Genomic DNA, 19,458 nt, shown 5'->3' with positions numbered 1-19,458 from the left:
ATTATTTACAAACTACACATTTTGTTTAATAAACCCAGTAATCAAATTATTTTGTGTAGATTTTAATGCATTTTAAGAATTTTAATAATTACGCATTGACCAGTATAGTATTCTGATGGTATGATAACCTTGGATAAAAATAACACGGTTTCACGGTATTGTGATTTCTGCTCTGAAGTATATTCTTTTTCAATGTCTACAAACGTTTTCTCCTTTTGAACACAAAATATTTTATTTTGAGAAACAAATCAGGCTAAATAATTCAAATGAATCATCAGACTTCTGCTGTCTTCATTTGTTTCAAAAACACTGATTTCTTTACAATTTAAAACAGCATCTTTGGATATCTTTTCTGCTGTTGTCCTAAAAAAAAAAAAGAAAAAAAAAAGGTATAGCAGAAAATTTGACTTTTCAAATCTTGACTTTTCCAAACCACGATATACTTTGAAAGCGGTTATTATCCCATGCCTATTAAAAATACAAAAACTGAACATTCAGATAAATAAGCTATTTAAATTTTTTCATTATTCTTACATAAAATGCTTTTCTTTTTTTGTTTATTTTAGATGCATTTCGTAATATCGTCATCTTAGAATTATACGACTGACATTTTTGTCAAAATCGAGTTATTCACATATTCTTATTAAACGACAATTTATTCACATTATATGATGTTTTTTTTAATAGTTGTTTACATTTTAAGACTTTTAATTTAAAAAACAAAAAAGTTTTATCTGCAAAGTCGATCTCTAGCTTGGCTCTATAAGGTTGTTTCCGAGAGCAAATCAGCATTTTGAATGCACGCACAAAGACCAATCAGGATCATCTTTTTGTTTTTCGCTGGTTGTCAGCAGGAAATACCAGAAAGAAACAAAAAATCAGAGTCGACTAAATAATGTTGCACCACACAAAATTGAGACGAAACCTGAAACTGAAAAGATGTTTGTAAATGTGATGATTGCGAAGCATTTTTTGACATAGAGATGAAATGTTGCATTTTACATTGTTGAAAAAGAAACAGTTATTAAAAAAAATTATATTTTAAATGTGAAGTATTTTTTATTTGTGTTTATATAGTCAGTGAAACATTTTACAGTGTTTATAAAACTCATTTGCTCTTTGTCTTTTTTCTTTTAAAGTCTTTAAATTTGATATTAAACCTTGAAGGGCATATTAATTTAATTCATGGGGCATATAATTCATTCATTCATTTTCTTGTCGGCTTAGTCCCTTTATTAATCCGGGGTTGCCACAGCGGAATGAACCGCCAACTTATCCGCCGTTTTTACGCAGCGGATGCCCTTCCAGCCTCAACCCATCTCTGGGAAACATCCACACACACTCATACACTACGGACAATTTAGCCTACTCAATTGACCTGTACCGCATGTCTTTGGACTGTGGGGGAAACCTGAGCACCCGGAGGAAACCCACGCAAACGCAGGGAGAACATGCAAACTCCTCACAGAAACGCCAACTGAGCCGAGGCTCGAACCAGCGACCTTCTTGCTGTGAGGCGACAGCACTTCCTACTGTGCCACTGCGTCGTCCAGGCATATAATTCAAGATTTAATGATTCATATAAAGCATATAATTCAATAAATATGACCATATTAATTACATAAAATGAACATCTGCACTGGATAAAATATTTTGCATAGCGTTCTATGCTTGAACAAGAAAAAAAATCAATAATCCTAAAACCTTAAAAAAATGTTATAAAAAGCTAAATTTTACTTTCTTAATAATCAACATATTGTTACAACACCAATTATTATTTTTATATTCAATTAATAAGCAGACTGATCGTATTTCCTGAAAAGTAATGCTTCACTTGAAGATCTGCTAGATAAAACCTTATAAGTTCAAGCAGAAAATGACTTTTAGGAATTAGAAGATTCGATCTGCATTTGCCCTGTTTTTTTATCTGAATTTACAAATGTGTTAGAACTTTGCAAATTTACATTTAGAGCATTTAGGGTCTCTGTCATGTTAATGTATGAAACAGAACTGTTACACACATATTGTTTGCTGTATGGAATGCAAAAACTTTGAAGCTCAATAATTCAAATCCATTCAACGCAGATAAAACCTTATAATTCTAAGGCGACAATATTTGTTTTCATGACATTTGAAGGTATATATGAATTTGATGTTTACATTTCTGCTGCAGTGTTTCATCCAAACTACAAAAAACACCCTACAGTAATAATGCCATTTTCAAACACCAAGTGGGAGTGTGAACAAGTAACGCTTTGCCATCAAACAGATAGAACTGCATCAAATATTTCCTTACAGACACAAGGCTGAACAACAGCACTTTCAGACGCTGCATTAACGGATCCTGTGTCTGCTCGGGTCGACATGCCTTTAACATTTTCCTCCCCCTCGTGCTCACTCTCCATACTCTCTCCATCCATACTGCCATATTGATCAGACATAATGGTAGGGGGTGGTGGAGCTGTGGTCACGGGGGTCAAAGCAGTGGCTAGACTCCCTCACCCCTACACATGACCCCCGCCCCCCTTCCCAACACGTCCTCGCTGACCCCGCGCTCCCCCTCTCCAGACTGACCAGTGATCAGCCTCAGCCACTGCAACCGTCTGATGCTGGCAGCAGATAATAGATAGGCAGAGTGACAGTCGATAGTCAATACAGGACAGGTTGTGGAGAATCTGCGTCGATTAATGGATAAACACGGAGGAAGACATGCATAGCACACCCAGAAATTATAATTCTGTCATCTTAACTTGATTTTTCATCATTAAAACATGGTTTACACATTCACTTTTGACACGCTATATACTGATGTAGGCAGTGTTTAACATGATTAAAGTGAGTCCACTTTTGACCACATGCAGAGGTAGTTTCGTAGCTTCTCATGTGGTCCACAAAAGACCCCCTACTCTCCACTGACCTGATGTGATTGTTGTGGGATAGGTTTTAAGTGCACCAAAATAAGGCATTCATACTTGTATGTTAATACCAAGTAAAAAGAGATGGTCCGTCCTAAATTGCATACTTATGCACTATTCTACGCCATTTTTGTAGTGTAAGTAGTGCGTTCAAACTGAAAATTCTATAAATTATAAGTGCACTTTAATTACCAGGATGATGCATTTATTCAACTGGTAAACAGAAGTGTGGAATCATGGACACTTCACACTCAAGGGCCGCTGCTTTGCTTACGTAGAGGAGGAGGTGGAGCTTTTGGGTGCTCATGTTGGATTATTTAATTTAATTTGGATTTTGACAGAAAAAATCTCCTTTGAGAGTGATCCCGATGGTGAACGCGGTATACTCATGGCAGGTATTGAGTACTTCCCTACGGGCACAGGACGTAAACATGACATCATGTCGATGTTGTTAATCAACGTCGTGGGGATGTTGGATTTTGTTTGGAAATAAAAAATCAGGTCAGACCGATGTCAATTTCCAACCTAAAATCAACCAAATATCAATGTCTAATCATGTTACACCTTGACGTTGTGTGGATGTTACCACTATGACATCTCTCAGACGTTAGATTTTTGTCACTTTCCAACACAACCAAAAATCGACCAAATATCGAAGTAATTAGATGTATTTATTGGACATGAAAATAACATACTTAGACGCTGGCTAGACATTAAATTTGGTCATCTGCCATTATGACCTAAATCTAACCTAACATTAACGTCTTATTATGATGTGTGCCTGATGGGTTTGGTCATTTATTTCACTAATAGTAAATATTTATTTCAATAATAGTAATAGATTTCCGCATAGTAAAAAACATTAGTGATCCATTTGGGACGACACCACATACATATACTGTGCTGTTGAGTGTGTGAGTGTATAAGTACATAGTGTATAGTGTGCCATTTGGGCCGGAGTTAGTGACTTCGTAGTGCACTCTAATTCCTCTTACTAAGTGACCATAATTAAAATAATAAAAGATTTTTCCATGTCGTTAGTTTAGGGTTGTACAACAAGATTTCAATTAAAGAGATGCTGCTCTGTTGCACCAAAGGAACATATCTACATCCCTGTGTTAGATAACTTCTAGCAAAAAGTTAAGGGTGCACTCAAACTGTGCTATCCGAACTGTGCCCAGGCGTGTTTCCCAGTTCATTTGACAAGTGTGAGTGCTCCGAATTGGGCCCAGGCATGGTTCAGTTGGCTAGCCCTGGCCTAGTTGGAAGAAGTGTGCCAAAGTGTTGGTTGGGCTTTGGCACAGTATGCTTGTAGTGTGAGTGCAAAGCACGCCTGAGCCCGAAACTGAATACGCAACGTCACTATTAAGAGACTGTTTCATGTGGATTTATTAATCATTTACACTGTTCAATGAATGCAAGCTGTCGTAGTTTATTAAAGATGCAAAGCCCTCACTGCACGACAGCCGCACCCTCACCAAACCTTTCAAAATGTGCAGCACAAGGACTTCCATGATAACTTATTAGTGTTAAAAGTGGCTGATCTGTTCGGCAAACTATTTTACTGCGTGTTACTGCATATCAAAAATATATAAATTATATAACTAAAATGATCTCCACAGTGCTGGGCGAGAGAGCTTCTCTTCCTGTTAAACTGAACAGTTGCATCATCAATGACGTAAGTGTGCTCTGGCTCGGAAGGCAAAATGCAGTGTGTGTGCAGGCCATCGTGGGAAAGGGGAGGGGGGACAATCATGATTCGGCACGGTTCAAGGAAACTACCTAGTGTGAGTACGCCCTCAGTTACCTTTAAAAGAATTTGCTTTATTGTAGCATACAATATACCAGATGAGCAAGTATAAAAGAGACTGATCTAAACTTCAATTTTACTGATTTTACTGAATTGAACATGCAGTCCTAACTAAGCCTTTATTCTGTAGATCTTCTTACTGGCAGCCGTGATTTCATAAAGAACTTTGAACATCCAAGTGTTTCACAAATTATTTATAGGCCCTTTATTGTTGAAAGAGCTTCTTAAGAAAGAAACGATGGCTCTTGGAAGAACTGTTTTTATAAAGTCGTTTAGGGAGGCAAAAATGATTCTTCAGCATCACTAGAAAAAACATTGGAACTTTCATTTTTAACAGTGTGAAATTTCTAAAAAGCATTCAAGAGTTGCTTCAACTCATTTTTACAAAGTCTTCCAGTGCTGTTTTGCACTATGAAAGGCCAAAATCATTTAGAACGACCAACAACTTCTAATTCTCCAAAAAAGAAAGAAGCATTACATGTTTAGAACAGCACAAAGGCAAATTAATTAAAACAGGCTTATGTTTTTGTCAGTACCATCCCATAAATATTATATAAATATTCCTATTTTAGTATCACATGGCTATGAAAAAACTAAAAGTAGCTTCAGACAACGAAGAGCCAAGGATCCATGAAATATAAAGACAAAGCAAATGCAAAAATGAATGAGTCGCCTACCAGTTTTCCATCTCCCTCATCATTCAGCCTAGTAAAAAAGCAAACAAGACAGCAGCGACACTACCTGAAAAACATGGTGGGCTTCCACTCCATTGCTTCCCACTGCCTAGTTATCTCAGATCAGTGAGCTTGAAGGCAATAAGACAGGGCAGGGACAGCACTTTAAAAGCACTGGGACGCAGCGGTGGTGCGTCTGAGCGGAGAGTGTCTCACAGAGAGCGCTGCACTGTTAGGAAAAAGCTCCTCCATTTTAGCAATCAGCCAATGTCTTGGTCCCTGTGGACGCCCTGATGGACAGACAGAGTGCTTCAGTACATTATGAGGATCGAGGCACATCAGATACCGCTGCCCCGAGGCTACAGCAACATCCTCCTGGCGGCTGAAAATCTTTAGTGATTGGATAACGGCAGCGTGATAATGCTAAGTGACCATTTCAATATACAACAGTTTATAACAGTGGAGAAGTTAAAAGGCCGTCGTTAGGATTGCCTGAAGCCACCTAAAGGTCTGGTCTCATTAATACTCGTCTCCAGTGACACGCAATATTTCTGTTAGGCAGTTTGTAAATGCACACTAATGAGATTATTATTTCAACATTGACTGTAGCGAGGTTGAGTTACACCCCGGACTATTAGAAACCTCTTGGAAAGGGCCTCCCACACTTTCATTAGCGCATCTTAAGTGCTTTTCATCATTAAGTGCGTACTAGTAGACTTAACTTTCATTATTAGCTCTATCGCTGAGAATATAATCTGGTTTAGCTTGTTGCGAACGGGTCAGTGCAGCGTTCGTATGGTTTATTGCAGGAGAGCCGCACATCAGAATGAACAATCTTCTTTAGGAGCTGAGATACCAATCAGAAAAAAAAGAGCACAGAATGCAGCTCCATGAGCCAGCGAATCAATACCAACCATCTTAGGAAGGACTGCATGGGGGGAGCGAGTGAAAGACTAATGGGGGAAGACAAGCCAGAGAGAGGAAGAGTAAAGAGATTAATGTAAAAGAGGATTTCCCTTGAAAATGAATCAAAGTCAGCCACTGCAATAGAAGGTCAAAGGTAATGGGATTAATGGCTATAATTAAGCCAACTCTCTTTTTTTTTTACATGAATTCCTTTTTTTTTTTGGAAGGCAGCAAAAATGTTGTTGGTTAGTAAAGTGAATGGTCAATCAGCAGTTTATTTGCCTAAAAACGCAGTGGTCATATTGTGAAATATTGTTACAATTACAAATGGCTGTTTTTATTCATTCATTCTTGTTTTGGGCTTAGTCCCATTATTAATCAGGGGTCGCAACAGTGGAATAAACCACCAACTTATCCAGCATATGTTTTACGCAGTGGATGCCCTTCCAGCTGCAACCCATCACTGGGAAACACCCATACACTCTCATTCACACACATACACTACGGACAATTTCAAGAGTTGACACTTAGCTGATGGTTGATTTTAAAGCGAGTAATAGAAGAGAGCCCAGAACTCATGAGATCCTTGAGCCCAGGGCTCCCTCTTGTTTGCAGTTTGAGCTAAGGTAGGTCTCGAGAACTTCCCTGCTTGTTTCAGGTGAATGCAGGTTAAGAATTACTTTGGCGAGATATATTGCTGAGGAAGCGCTCGTCTGTGGTGTCGATTTGATTTGGTCAATTTACCTATGTAACATGTCTATGGGAGGAAACCGGAGAGCCCAGGGGAAACGCACGCAAACACAGGAAGAACATGTAAACTTCACACAGAAATGTCAACTTTGCCAGGTTAAGACTTGAACCAGTGACATTCTTGCTGTGAGGCAACGGTGCTAACCCCCGGGCCGCCCTGTCAAGGAAAAAGGGGTGGAAGGGAGGATTCTTCAAGATGAAGATGCTACGGTGCTCTGGTTTTTTTATAGTGATTTAGGAATCATCTAATTGGTGGATCATGCGTTAGCTAATGCAGGACCAGCTCCAGTCAATCATAAACACGAGTCTCAAAATTAGTTTATGAATAAACTTCACTTAGCTTACGAGCAATTTTATGCAAGTGTCAACCATGCCATGAAAAAAAAGCAAGTTTACATAAAAATAGCAAAATAATTTCTTTGTTTTTTGTGGAAGCAAGTATTTACTTTAAAAAGTACTCAAAAATGTCTCGGTCAATGTTTTCAAATTATTATAATTGATTTACCAAAGTCACACAAGTACCAACATTACATCTGTCACATCCATAACACAAGCTTTTTTCTTGTAAAGGCAAAAATGTCAAATCAAGTAAAATCAATAATTTTTGTTCTATTGTGAGCCGACACTTATCCCTTTAATTAGCATCATTTCTTTTGGTTGCATGTTTATTTTAAAATCTAAAACATGTTCACAGATTGATATTTTCCAGATCCCATAACTCTGTGGTTAGTTGTTTTGGAAAATATAAACTGTTGCTTCAATATAATGTTAACGTATACTTTCTCTGTTTTTTTTTTTATGCGAATTTATGCAAATTTCACATCCATAACACTGGATGTACCCTTACCCAATTCAGCTTTAGCACGTCTTTGGACTTATGGGGGAAACTGGAGCACCCAGAGGAAACCCACGCCAACATGGGGAGAACATTCAATTCAGTTCAATTCACCTTTATTTGTATAGCACTTTTACAATGTAGATTGTGTCAAAGCAGCTTCACATAAAGATCATAGTAAACTGGAACAGTGTAGTTCAGTTTTTAGTGTTTTAGATTCAGTATTTAGTGCATGTTTCACATAGAAATGCCAACTGACCCAGCTGGGGTCAGTCACCCTTTCACCCTTTAAATTGAATACTTTAATGCCTAACAAACATTTTATTACTATAAAACATTGAAAAAGGGTTGTACTGCTTAATATATTTGTGTAAATATTTTTGCGTTCTCTGCTGAAGAGAAACGTCTAAATTATTGAAATGTATGTATATACATTTATATTTAATCACATAACTATACAATGAATATAAATTGTAAATCCAGAGACATAGTGGCAAAAGGTCCAAAAATAAATAAAAATATCGAGACACTGCCTCTTTAGCTCTCAAAAAATTGAAATGTAACAATTTTTAAATTTAAAAAATAAAATAAAATTTAAGAGCTAAAGTGGCAATGTCTCAATTTTCCTTTGACCTTTTGCCACTGTGTTTGTTTTTGATCGAGCACCTGCCACCTGCCATTGAGAATCCTACATGTGCACACATTTCTGTTTTTGGATGCTTAAATACAGAGACATACACATTGAATTAATGGTTTTAAGTTATGTATTTTAAAAAAGCTGTTTGTTTTATACCACAAACTAATGAAATCTTCCAAACTAAATTCTTCCAAATATATATATATATATATATATATATATATATATATATATATATATATATATATATATATATAAATATATATATATTGCATAAAATAGCAAAAAAAAGGTGCAATGTTTTTAGTCTTATATATTGATCAAAGTAAGGGCCTACTCAGACTATGCTATCCGAACCGTATCGGGATCATTTGAGAAGTGTGAGTTCGCTGAATCGGGCTCAGGCACGGTTCACTTGGCTGGCCCTGGCCCTGTTGGAAGAGGTGGGCCTGAGCGGGGTTCACTTGGGTTTTGACACGAGAAGTTTGCAGTGTGAGTGCCAAACACGTTTAAGCCCGAAACTGAAAACGAGACGTGACTTTAAAGGGACTGTTTCATATGGATTTATTAATCATTCTTACTGTTTAATGAGCGCAAACTCAGTTTATTAAGGACCAAACCCCTCACTGCACGACAGCTGCGCGCCTTCAGCAGACCTCCTCATTCCTGCAGCATGAAAGCTTTGTGATTGTTTATGAGCGCCAAAAGTGGCAGATCTGTACGGCGAAATATCTGACTGCGTGTCACCGCATCCCTAAGGACTGTTTGGCGAAATATTTGACTGCATGTCAACGCATAACAAACGACTGAAACTATATAACTAGAGAAATCTCCACTGTGCTGCTGAGTGACAGCGCTTCTCACTGAACAGCGCAGCATCGATGACGTAAGTGTGCCCAGGCCCGATTGTAGTGTGAGTGCAGGCCGTCGGGGGAGACAAGAGGGGGGACAAGCGTGCTTTGGCCCGGTTCGAGGCAACTGTACCTAGTGTGAGTACGGCCTAATTTAGACAACACAGCTTAAAATTAAGAAAGCAACTTTTCACATTTGTTTACCCTTTGTTTTCTGAAAATGCCATTTTAAAAAAAATAATAAAACCTTTAAATAACAATATTTTAGGAAAATTTTTTAAATAGAATTCTGAACAAAACAAATACACACAACATTATACCTTTGCCTAAATATTGTGTGAGTTTTCCTTCACTGACGGAGAATTAATCAACTTAAAAGACATTCATATTTTTGCTGAGCTGATGTAGTACTAATAATCCATTCACATAACACAATGTCAGCATATACTGCAGCTGTTTTAATGTACTTGTAGGCAGCAAGTCACACTTTTCTGCATATCTTTAGTGGTAAAATGTTTCTTTACTTGCATAAACACATTCTAATCATCATTCCTCGTCTTTAGTAGTACAAGAATGTCTCCTACTACATTCCTTGTTAACAGTTGATCCTTCTTGTATGAAAAACAGCATTAATTTTACCACGTCCATCAATACATTTATGCTTTGATGCTTTCTTTTCCTTTATCAGCTGTGTCCATGTCTTTCTGTACACCCTCTAACTCACTGCTCTCCTCATCCATCACAACAGCTTTCCATGAGTCCTCATGCAGCTTTTCGTTTCTTTCAGTTATTTGTGGTGATGGTGGGACTGTTGCCACCAGAGCGGGAGGAAGATGTTTGAACTCCTCCTCGTTTATATCAAAGTCCTTCATTTTATGATCAAGCACCCACCAGCGTCCCGCAAAGCCCACGTCCAGCACACGCTTATGCAGCTCGGACCAGGGCACAGAGATGGCAGAGCATCGCGCTTCATACAGGCTAGACTCAGCATCGTAGTCTGCGTAATAAGTCAAAGAGGCGATGCCCAGACTGGCATAGCGCAGCCTGCCCTCGTTTCGCAGCTTCACAAGGGTCTGGATGTGTCCATCTGAGGTGCCACTGCGTATCCATGGCGACAGGAGAGCTAGGCGGTTGGAGGTTTCCAGCAGGCTGGTCTCAAAGGAGGAATCATCAGGGTTGGTGTAACAGCAAGCGTACATTCCTCCCAGAACACCCAGGTAGACTGAAGCTTTGAGGGGTCGATCACGGGCCCCTACCACCGCCTCACGACAAGCCTCCTTATAGTCAGTTAAAAGACTGCGGAACCATACACCTGAAAACAGCCGAGAGATTAACAGAGTTTAGACAAACCATTCACTGCTGGCTAGACCTAAACTGCGTTTCGTTGCATTGTACTTGTACATGTGTAATGACAATAGTTTAAAAGTTTAATCGAATCTAAAATTCAGTTTATATAAAGTCATTTATTACAATTAAAACAGTACGTTCACTCAGATATTTTAATTACGTCTTTATATAGTCAGTTTTTTTTTCTTTAAACCTACTTAGTCTCTTTAGATATTTAGAATAATGCTGAAAACACAGTTGTGATTGACTATTATGGTATTTTCCCCATCTAAGAATATCAATGGCTTCCAATTGCAACATTTTTCAAAGTATCTTCTGCATTTTTTAAGGGATGGAGCTATATTTTAATTAGGAATACTACAAACTGAAATACATTCTTAATGCTATACTGTAAATCTGAATGAATTATAATAAAGTTATTGCATAAGTTGCTGCTGCGGTTATGCAGGTAAATGTTAACATGTATACATTACCCAGAAATCAGATAAATACAAGAAACTTACACTGGACTAGCGTATCTGGGTAGCTAAGGGTAATATCAATCTTATCTTTAATACTCATTCCAGAAATGGGGAAAATGATAAGCATTTAGTCTTACCTGCGCGACCGTTTCTTAGCCTTTCCCACCGTGTGCCCTTGGCTGTCACTGTAACGTTAGCTGCCGTGGAGCACCATCTCTTCAGCAGCCACGAGGCGGCCATGTTAGCAAATGAACTCGAGTAAGTGTGAAAGTTCAGAGTTCACGGTGAATGTGCACAGGAAGAGGTTTCAGCCGAGAGTTTCCAAATCTTGATAAACGTAATAGTGCTGCATGGTGAAACTGTTGAGCCAAAATGGCGAGTACACGGTACGTGAAATGTTATTGTTCCGGAGAGGAAACACAAAGTTCCTTGCCCCATTCCACCAAACAAAATTTTGCCCCGTTTTGTCAGTTATAACAGATGTCAATCGAAGGTCCATACGGACTAAGACATACACATTAATAACAGTATACTAACGCTACAACACTGAATAGAAAAGATAAAGTATGTTTAATTAAACAATACAATAGTTTGCATAATTTCAATCACATTAAGAAGAAAAACACAATTCCATGTTTTATAGCTAGTAATAATAGTTTATAGTAATTTTATCATATTATGCTCAGGTTGTTTTCAATTCCCATTCAGGTAGCCAACACACATTTTAGTTCCGGCTTTGTTCCGGTCACGTGATTGTGTTTTGACGCAGCGGAACCCTGCAGGTGACGTGGAATATGGGGACGATAACGCTAAATCCTTGTGTATTAAAACTGCATCAAATGATTTCTATCTGTAATCGAATCGTTTGCAGATATTATTGATCCCACTTAGCCAAAGGGTGTTACAAAACACCAGCCGAGCTGACAAAACGATTGTTTTTGTATTTGCTAGCTCGACACAAGCTGAATAATAGCAGCATCAGGAAACACACTGCTGGATTATCAGCCAGGTGAGTGAGTCAAGTCTAAATCTGTTCAGATTTCAGTGGTAACAGCTGTCGTGTGATTAAATTATTTGTAATTTACAGTCGTTTTTCCCTTGAAGAGTGAATTCGTATGATCTCCAGTCATGGCTAGTCCAGATGATTTAAAGTTTCAAGGTAAGGATTGTGTTCATCTGTAACGTTATGTACCTTACTGTTCAGGTGTCTCTGTTTTAATCTGTTTTAAGTTGTGTCTGTTGTTTTTCACATGTTCAGAGTTTGAAGAAGCCGAAGATCTCCTGTCCTCAAATCCTGGAGCCTCAACCCTCAGCATCTCCAGCTCAAACCCAGCAGCAGCAGCAGCCCCATCTGGAGAGGTCAGACTCGACCTGTCCGACGATGAAGAGAATCAGCAGGAGAGTTCAGAGGTGACACGCCAAACAAAACGGTCACAACATATCACAAGCAGCTAATTTAGTCACTCACTGGTTGTTTTTCCACATTGTGCAATATTCTCCACAGTTGCTTGGAGGGGAAAAGAAAACTGGTGGGTTTTGGACGTTTGAATACTATCAGTCGTTCTTCAACGTAGATACAGTGCAGGTGTGTTTCTTTTTTTTACCTCTTCAGCTGTGGTAAATATCTGAGTGTGTTCATTATGGTACAAATGTAATTGACCGTAATTTAGGTACATTGTTTATTCATTATAGTTACAATTTCAAAATGCATTACGTTTAGGTGTAATAGTTTTTTTTATGCTGACAAAACAAGTAAAACATCGTGGTTTCTATTAGAAAGATGCACTGTGCTTCTTTTTAATGTCTTTTTCTAAATAAGTCCTGATATACAAACTTGAAACACTGAATAAATAAAACAACAATTTTGTAAATCATTTAAAATGTATTCTTGTCAAGGTAGTTTTCGTCTGAAGAATAAAACAAGACTTTATCTAATCTAGAAAATGAAAAAACATATGAAGACATCATTTGCAAATACAGAATCAGTTTTTAGACATTTTTGGGTATTTATAACTTATCAATACTCAAAGTAAACATGATTTCTGAAAACTATTAAAAAGCTACAGTTTTAGTCATTTCCATAAATCATGTTTTTTTTTTTGCAGCTGTACTCATCAATGCACAATATATAAAACGTGATATCTGAATTTTAATAAAAGTGGAGTTAACTGTTTTTGTTAATAAACTCTTCATATGCTAACTAGTATTTCCACCAAGTAATAATGGTAAAAAAACAAAACTGCACTATAAAATATAATGTTGTCCTCTTAAAATCTAATTTCTTAATATATATTTGATCAGATTACTAGCAATCTAAAGGGCAATCCTGATTTCTTTGTCATGTACCTACTCATAGCTGTCACACTCAATTATGTACATCAACAGCTTGTGTCTTGTATATTACAGATAATATTATTTTCATCATTGTAGGTGCTGGATAGGATAAAGGGCTCAGTTATGCCTTTGCCAGGAAGGAATTTCATCAAACATCATATACGAAGCAACCCTGATCTATATGGTAATGGACCATGTTTCTCAAATCTTCAAAACATGCCCAAATTATAATTATTTTTTGTTTATATATAAATATATATATATATATTTCACTGTATTTTTGCTTTAGTGGTTTATTAAGCAACTGACACTTTTTGTTCCCTTTCTCTTTTCAGGTCCTTTCTGGATCTGTGTGACTCTAGTGTTCTCACTGGCCATCAGCGGGAACCTCTCCACATTTTTGAGTGAGATGGGAAATCCAGAGTATCACTACAGACCTCAATTTCACAGAGGTAAGATGCCTGTAGGAATGGGAAATGAGGCTATGTTCATGATAACAGTGTAATAAAAACAGATTTTTGTCCATTGCATTTTTAAAAGACTCATACATTGAAAAATCCTTCTTTGCTAAAATATTTGATTTTGTAAAAAAGTAAAGTATATATATATATATATATATATATATATATATATATATATATATATATATACACATCAATATTCCAATAAATATGAAAACTACTGAAAGCCCAAATTAAATATTCCATTATTTTGTAGGCTGGGATAAATATTTACATGTGAACCAAATGACAATTCATGAATTTATGTGTAAAATATATTGTCTAATTTATAAAAACTACTGGTGAAAATTTCTATTTTGACCTCAAAAGTAAATTACTCATAGTAAATATGTAATATTTTGGCTTTCTTTTTTTGTTTTCTTTCTTTTATTAAAAAACAAAACACTGGTTGAGTTCAGAATTAACCCACTATATGTAAAAATATCATAGATAAAAGGTTATGAAAGGATGTTTGTTTTTAAAGTCATACATTTTTAAAAGGGGCTTCATGGGTAGCACGATAGCCTCACAGAAAGATGTTTGCTGGTTCGAGCCTTGGCTGGGTCAGTTTTTCTGTGGATTTTTGTGTGGAGTTTGCATGTTCTCCCCATGTTTACATGGGTTTCCTCCAGGTTTCTCTGGTTTCTCCTACAGTCAAAAGACTTGCACTGTAGGTGAATTGAATGACCATAGTTTATGAGTGTGTGTGTGTGTGAATGAGAGTATATAGGTGTTGTGGCTGGAAGGGCATCTGCTGTGTAAAACATGATGGATAAGTTGGTGGTTCATTCCGCTGTGGCAACACCTGATTAATAAAGGGACTAAGATGAAAAGAAAATGAATGAATGTTTAAAAGGTAAAACTGCGCTGTGTATGTGAATTGTTAGAATTTGTAGAGAAAATTGAATTTTCAAACTACCTTTGTACACACACCCAAAACACCCTTTCATGAAAACATGCATATTCCGAGGATTATTCTTATCTTCTATATTGTACAATTGTTTTGGGCTGGACAATAAAGAGTTTTGCTTACCTCTTGGGAGGGAAATCCACCTGTAAATTACAAAGATGTTGAAGTCAGTGAACATTAAACATGTTTATGATCATTTATTTTTACATTTAAAAAAAATCTTTTAGAAAATCTTATTTCCTCTTTAACTACACATTATACAAACAGCCTGCCAGTCAGTGAATGTGAAAGTCAAGATCTGCTTTTAATCTGAACTCTTCTTCTTGTAGTCTCCATTGCAGCAGTCACGGTGTTCCTCTATGCATGGCTGGTGCCACTAGGAGTTTGGGGCTTCCTCACGTGGCGTCAAAGTGTCGAGAGACAGATCAACGGATACACATTTTTAGAGACAGTCTGTGTCTACGGCTACTCTTTGTTCATTTACATTCCTACCTCGGTAAGATTGGGAAAATCTTCAAAAGCACACAAACAATCAGCCTTGTTGATTTTAGACGCGGTAAGTGATGCTCCATTTGTTTTTAGGTATTATGGACTATTCCTTTCAACTGGCTCCAGTGGTTGTTGATTGTGGTTGCAATGGTGATCTCTGGTTCGGTGTTGGTGATCACGTTCTGGCCGGCGGTTCGTGATGATACTAAACTAACGGCTTTCGCCACTGTGGCTGTTATCGTGGCACTTCACGCACTGCTGGCTGTCGGCTGTAAGGTGAGAGAAACTCTTTAGAGGAATTTTTCAGGCCTGATACACCTTGGCTGATAAACAGAACAGTCATTTTTACTTGTCTTTGAGTAAATTCCTGTTATCCTGGTATGAGTTGATAGATTGTACTTCTCACATTTCATTTAAAATGTTTTGATAGAAAAAACTTGCTCTGCTTGCCATTCTAATGTTTGGGCTCAGTAATTTTATTATACTTTTTAAACCCTCTGGTTACCTAGAAGTCAGAATCACACTTGTGCCCTTCCCGATCAAAAGTGACCAAAGACCTGTGGAATAACATTTTATTTTCAGGAAAATCATTTAATTTATTTTAGTTTAATACTATTAATCTCTTTTATTTAGCATTTTAGGGGGTTTGGTTAAAAAAAAAAACTTTTTTTGCAGTAATTAAGATAAATTTTATCACCATTGAAAACGATTACTATATTTGTTTGTTCTAATTAATGCAGTATTTCTAGTTAGAATAGAGACTCTCCCACTCGAATCCAATTTTATAAAGTCAGTTTAGTGCCATCTGCTTGTAAAGGTGTTAAATTACATGCTGTACCACTAGGATGCCTGTATAGCTCTCTACAAAGTAGCTTAATTGCAGTTCTTTTCAGACAATTTCATATATTTTTTGATGTAAGACTTTAATATAGGTTTTACATTCCCATTAGTGTATTTACTAACATGAACATACAGTACATTTATTTACAGTATTTATTAATCTTTACTAACATTACTAATTGAAAATAAAGCTGTTCATTGCTAGTTCACGTTAGTACATTTATTTACAGTATTTATTAATCTTTACTAACATTACTAATTGAAAATAAAGCTGTTCATTGCTAGTTCACGTTAACTTACAGTGCATTAATTGTTATCAAGTGTAACTTTGGCTTTTAATAAAGCATTAGTCAATTTTGAATGATTAATAAAGGCTGTACAATGTTTCATTTAGTTCATGTTTGTAAACACATTAGCAGAAAATAATTTTAAAGAGTTACCCCATAAGTTAATTTTATTATATTTATCAACAAGAACTAATGATGAACAGTATTATTAATTATTGTTCAACATTTTCTAATGCGTTTATTTACTAGTGCTTGTTAATATGATCTAACAATTAACTAATATTTTCATTAATGTTAAAGATAAATAAACACTATATTTTTTATTGTTCCTGTTAGTTAATACACCAACTAATGGAAACTTATAGTTACATTTTATACAATAAAAGGGATGCAAAGCTATTATGTGATATGACTATTTTCTATTTCACATAAATGCTGTTTTTTAAACTTTCCATACCCTAAAGGATTCTGAAAATCAACTATTAGTTTTATAAAAAACATTTCAAGTTGTTCAAATCCTATGAGAATGATTTCTGAAGGATCACGTGAAATTAAAGAAAAAAATCTGGACTAATTCATGAATAAATCGTGTTTTAAATAAAAAAAACATTAAGGTAGTTAAACACTCATGTATAACCATTCTAGTATTACCTTAGTGTGCACTGTAGTCAAAACATTATAATTAGGGATGTATCATATTAGGGCGACATGGTGGTGCAGCGAGTAGCGATGTCGCCTCACAGCAAGAATGTTGCTGGATCAAGCCTCAGCAGGGTCAGTTGGCATTTCTGTGTGGAGTTTGCATGTTCTCCCAGTGTTCGCGTAGGTATCCTCTGTGTTCGCCAGTTTCCCTCACAGTCCAAAGACATGCGCTATAGTTGAATTGAATAAGCTAAAATGGCCGAAGTGTGTGTTTGTGTGTGTGAATGAGTATGTCAGTGTTTCCCAGTTCTAGGTTGCGCCTGGAAGGGCATCCGCTGAGTAAAACATGCTGGATAAGTTGGCTGTTCATTCCACTGTTGCTACCCCTGAATAATAAAGAGACTAAGCTGAAAAGAAAATGAATATTAATAGAATGTTCATACACACTTTACCAAAAACACACACTATCAGTACAGACATCTGCTATCAGTCAAAAGGGGCTTGAAAATATCTCCTTACTGGATATTACAAGAATCCACTATCATGCATCCCTAAATAAAAATATTACCAACCCCAAAGTAGAAATCTGAATTCGATCCTGTGAGATTGAAAATTATAATCTTTTAGAGATGTACTGGTGTTTTTTGTGTGTGTGATGCACTTACACCATATCCACTGAAGAAATCTCCACTGTCGTTTCAGCTCTACTTCTTCCACACGGCAGAGGACACCCGATCTCCACACCCAGGACAGCATATTACTCCAGCCTCAAATCACACAACAGCACTTAAAACTTAATGACGAACCACAGGACAACAGATGAGTCTTTACATTCAAGGGACATTAAAAAAAAGTGTTGTAGTTGAGCGATGAAGGAGATCTGATCAGTGTGCTAAAGCTAGAAGCACACATCCATTCCCAGCAAACAGCTTGAAAATGTTAACTAACCCAGCAGAAGAAATAACCGCCCTTTAATTTTGTGTTATGGTCGTTTATGTTCATTACCTTTAATTTAATGGGCTAGTTTTGAGTTTGTCATTCAATATTGAGTAATTTAAGAGTGATCATGCTTTACTGTGAATTGATTTGAGGTTTGCCTTACAACCCTTGACTGCTTCCTTTTCTTTCAAGTCTGTTGTTTTCCTTCATTGATGTAATTTAAGAGAGAAAACACCAGTGTGTGTGAAATATTTAATTTTCCTTTCCTGAACAGTTTTTTTTTCTTTTTTTGGTTTATGACACCATTGATTAAAATCTGACTTGTCAGGGTAAATCTTGTCATTTTGAGCTTGTTCGGGTTGAATGAGGACATTTAAATTACAAATTACATTACATGAGAAAGTCTTTCAACCATGTTCCTGGAGGTCCACCAACACTGCATGTTTCGGATGTCTCGTTTGTCTGTCACTCCCATTACAGGTCTTTCAGTCTCTGTTAATGAGCTAATGATCAGAATCAGGCGTGTTTGGTTAAAGAGACATGGAATATGTGCAGAGTTTGTGGTTCTCCAGGAACATGGTTGAGAAACACTGACATGGTATTGAAGCAAAGAGGGAAATTTCTGTCATTTGCTCACCTTCTACTCATTTATGAATTTCATAGGAAAGAGAAGTATTTTTCATTTAAAGAATTTTGGTGCATACAGATGTATGGAAAACTTTTGAGACATTTTACAATTTCTTTTTTCATTTTCACAATAGAAACCTTGTTTTTTTTGTTTTTTTTTTAAGTAATGAAAGTGAGTAAATGACAGCATTTTTTTGTGTTTGAAAGGAATTTTACTTTTCAAAAGTATTTGAAGGACATCTTACCCAACAATTCTATATTATCGTTCTGAAATCTTGACTTGTTTCTTCCACCAATCTAGTTTTTTGTTTGTTGTATCCAGTAAAAAGTGGACAGTGACTAATGGTTGACAGGTAAAAATGCCAAAAAGCACCTTAAAAGGAATCCCTATGACTGGATCCAATACAATAAAATGATACAATGGCTTTCTACAGAAACAGTCTTAAGTCATAAATGAAACTGCACTGCCTAAACTATGTAAAAGTCATTACGTTTCCTCTTATGTTCCTTAAAAGATGTCATGTGGGTGCACGCAATGTTCCATGGGTTATCAAAATGGCTGACATGAACTAATAATAGGGATGCACTGATCAGGATTTTTGCAGCCGATTCAGAATACCGATCCTTTGTTATTGTGATTGGCCGATATGGAGTACTGTTTCTGATGCTTCAAGCTTCATAATGCATTTTTCTTCCATGTATGA

At 36.6% G+C, this 19,458-nt stretch overlaps 2 protein-coding genes and 1 long non-coding RNA gene across 12 annotated transcripts; 1 reads left to right on the top strand and 2 right to left on the bottom strand.

The window, feature by feature from the left end:
- Window positions 1-9,815: 9,815 nt before the first annotated feature.
- Window positions 9,816-11,436, bottom strand: timm29 (translocase of inner mitochondrial membrane 29). The gene is made up of 2 exons (NM_001020561.1): window positions 11,324-11,436; window positions 9,816-10,690 (listed from the first exon to the last, which is right to left on the bottom strand). Exons 1-2 carry the CDS (start codon window positions 11,424-11,426, stop codon window positions 10,035-10,037), a joined length of 759 nt encoding a protein of 252 aa, NP_001018397.1. The 5' UTR covers window positions 11,427-11,436; the 3' UTR covers window positions 9,816-10,034.
- yipf2 (Yip1 domain family, member 2) lies at window positions 11,425-19,191 on the top strand. 10 transcript variants are annotated; one of them, XR_012398690.1, is made up of 11 exons: window positions 11,938-11,968; window positions 12,138-12,195; window positions 12,291-12,345; window positions 12,445-12,596; window positions 12,691-12,771; window positions 13,617-13,704; window positions 13,856-13,972; window positions 15,260-15,426; window positions 15,513-15,695; window positions 17,891-18,521; window positions 18,704-19,191. XR_012398690.1 is itself a non-coding variant. In XM_073939300.1 (10 exons), the coding sequence occupies exons 3-10, from the start codon at window positions 12,315-12,317 to the stop codon at window positions 17,984-17,986; spliced, it is 915 nt and encodes a 304-aa protein (XP_073795401.1). In that variant the 5' UTR covers window positions 11,425-11,572; window positions 12,138-12,195; window positions 12,274-12,314; the 3' UTR covers window positions 17,987-19,191. The 10 variants fall into 10 exon arrangements, 6 of the variants coding, with proteins under 6 accessions (XP_073795401.1, XP_073795412.1, XP_021325990.1 ...); XR_012398676.1 differs by having other exon boundaries at window positions 12,274-12,345; XM_073939300.1 differs by lacking the exon at window positions 11,938-11,968 and adding an exon at window positions 11,425-11,572 and having other exon boundaries at window positions 12,274-12,345; window positions 17,891-19,191.
- Window positions 17,118-17,960, bottom strand: LOC141381233 (uncharacterized). Its single transcript, XR_012401097.1, has 2 exons — window positions 17,854-17,960; window positions 17,118-17,595 (listed from the first exon to the last, which is right to left on the bottom strand). It is a non-coding gene; the product is annotated as an uncharacterized lncRNA (long non-coding RNA).
- Window positions 19,192-19,458: the final 267 nt, after the last annotated feature.

The sequence above is a fragment of the Danio rerio genome, chromosome 3 (genome assembly GCF_049306965.1).
Source record: "Danio rerio strain Tuebingen ecotype United States chromosome 3, GRCz12tu, whole genome shotgun sequence".
NCBI classification, from domain to species: domain Eukaryota; kingdom Metazoa; phylum Chordata; class Actinopteri; order Cypriniformes; family Danionidae; genus Danio; species Danio rerio.
Note: the sequence above shows the minus strand (reverse complement) of the source record. Positions and strands in the feature narration are given on the sequence as shown.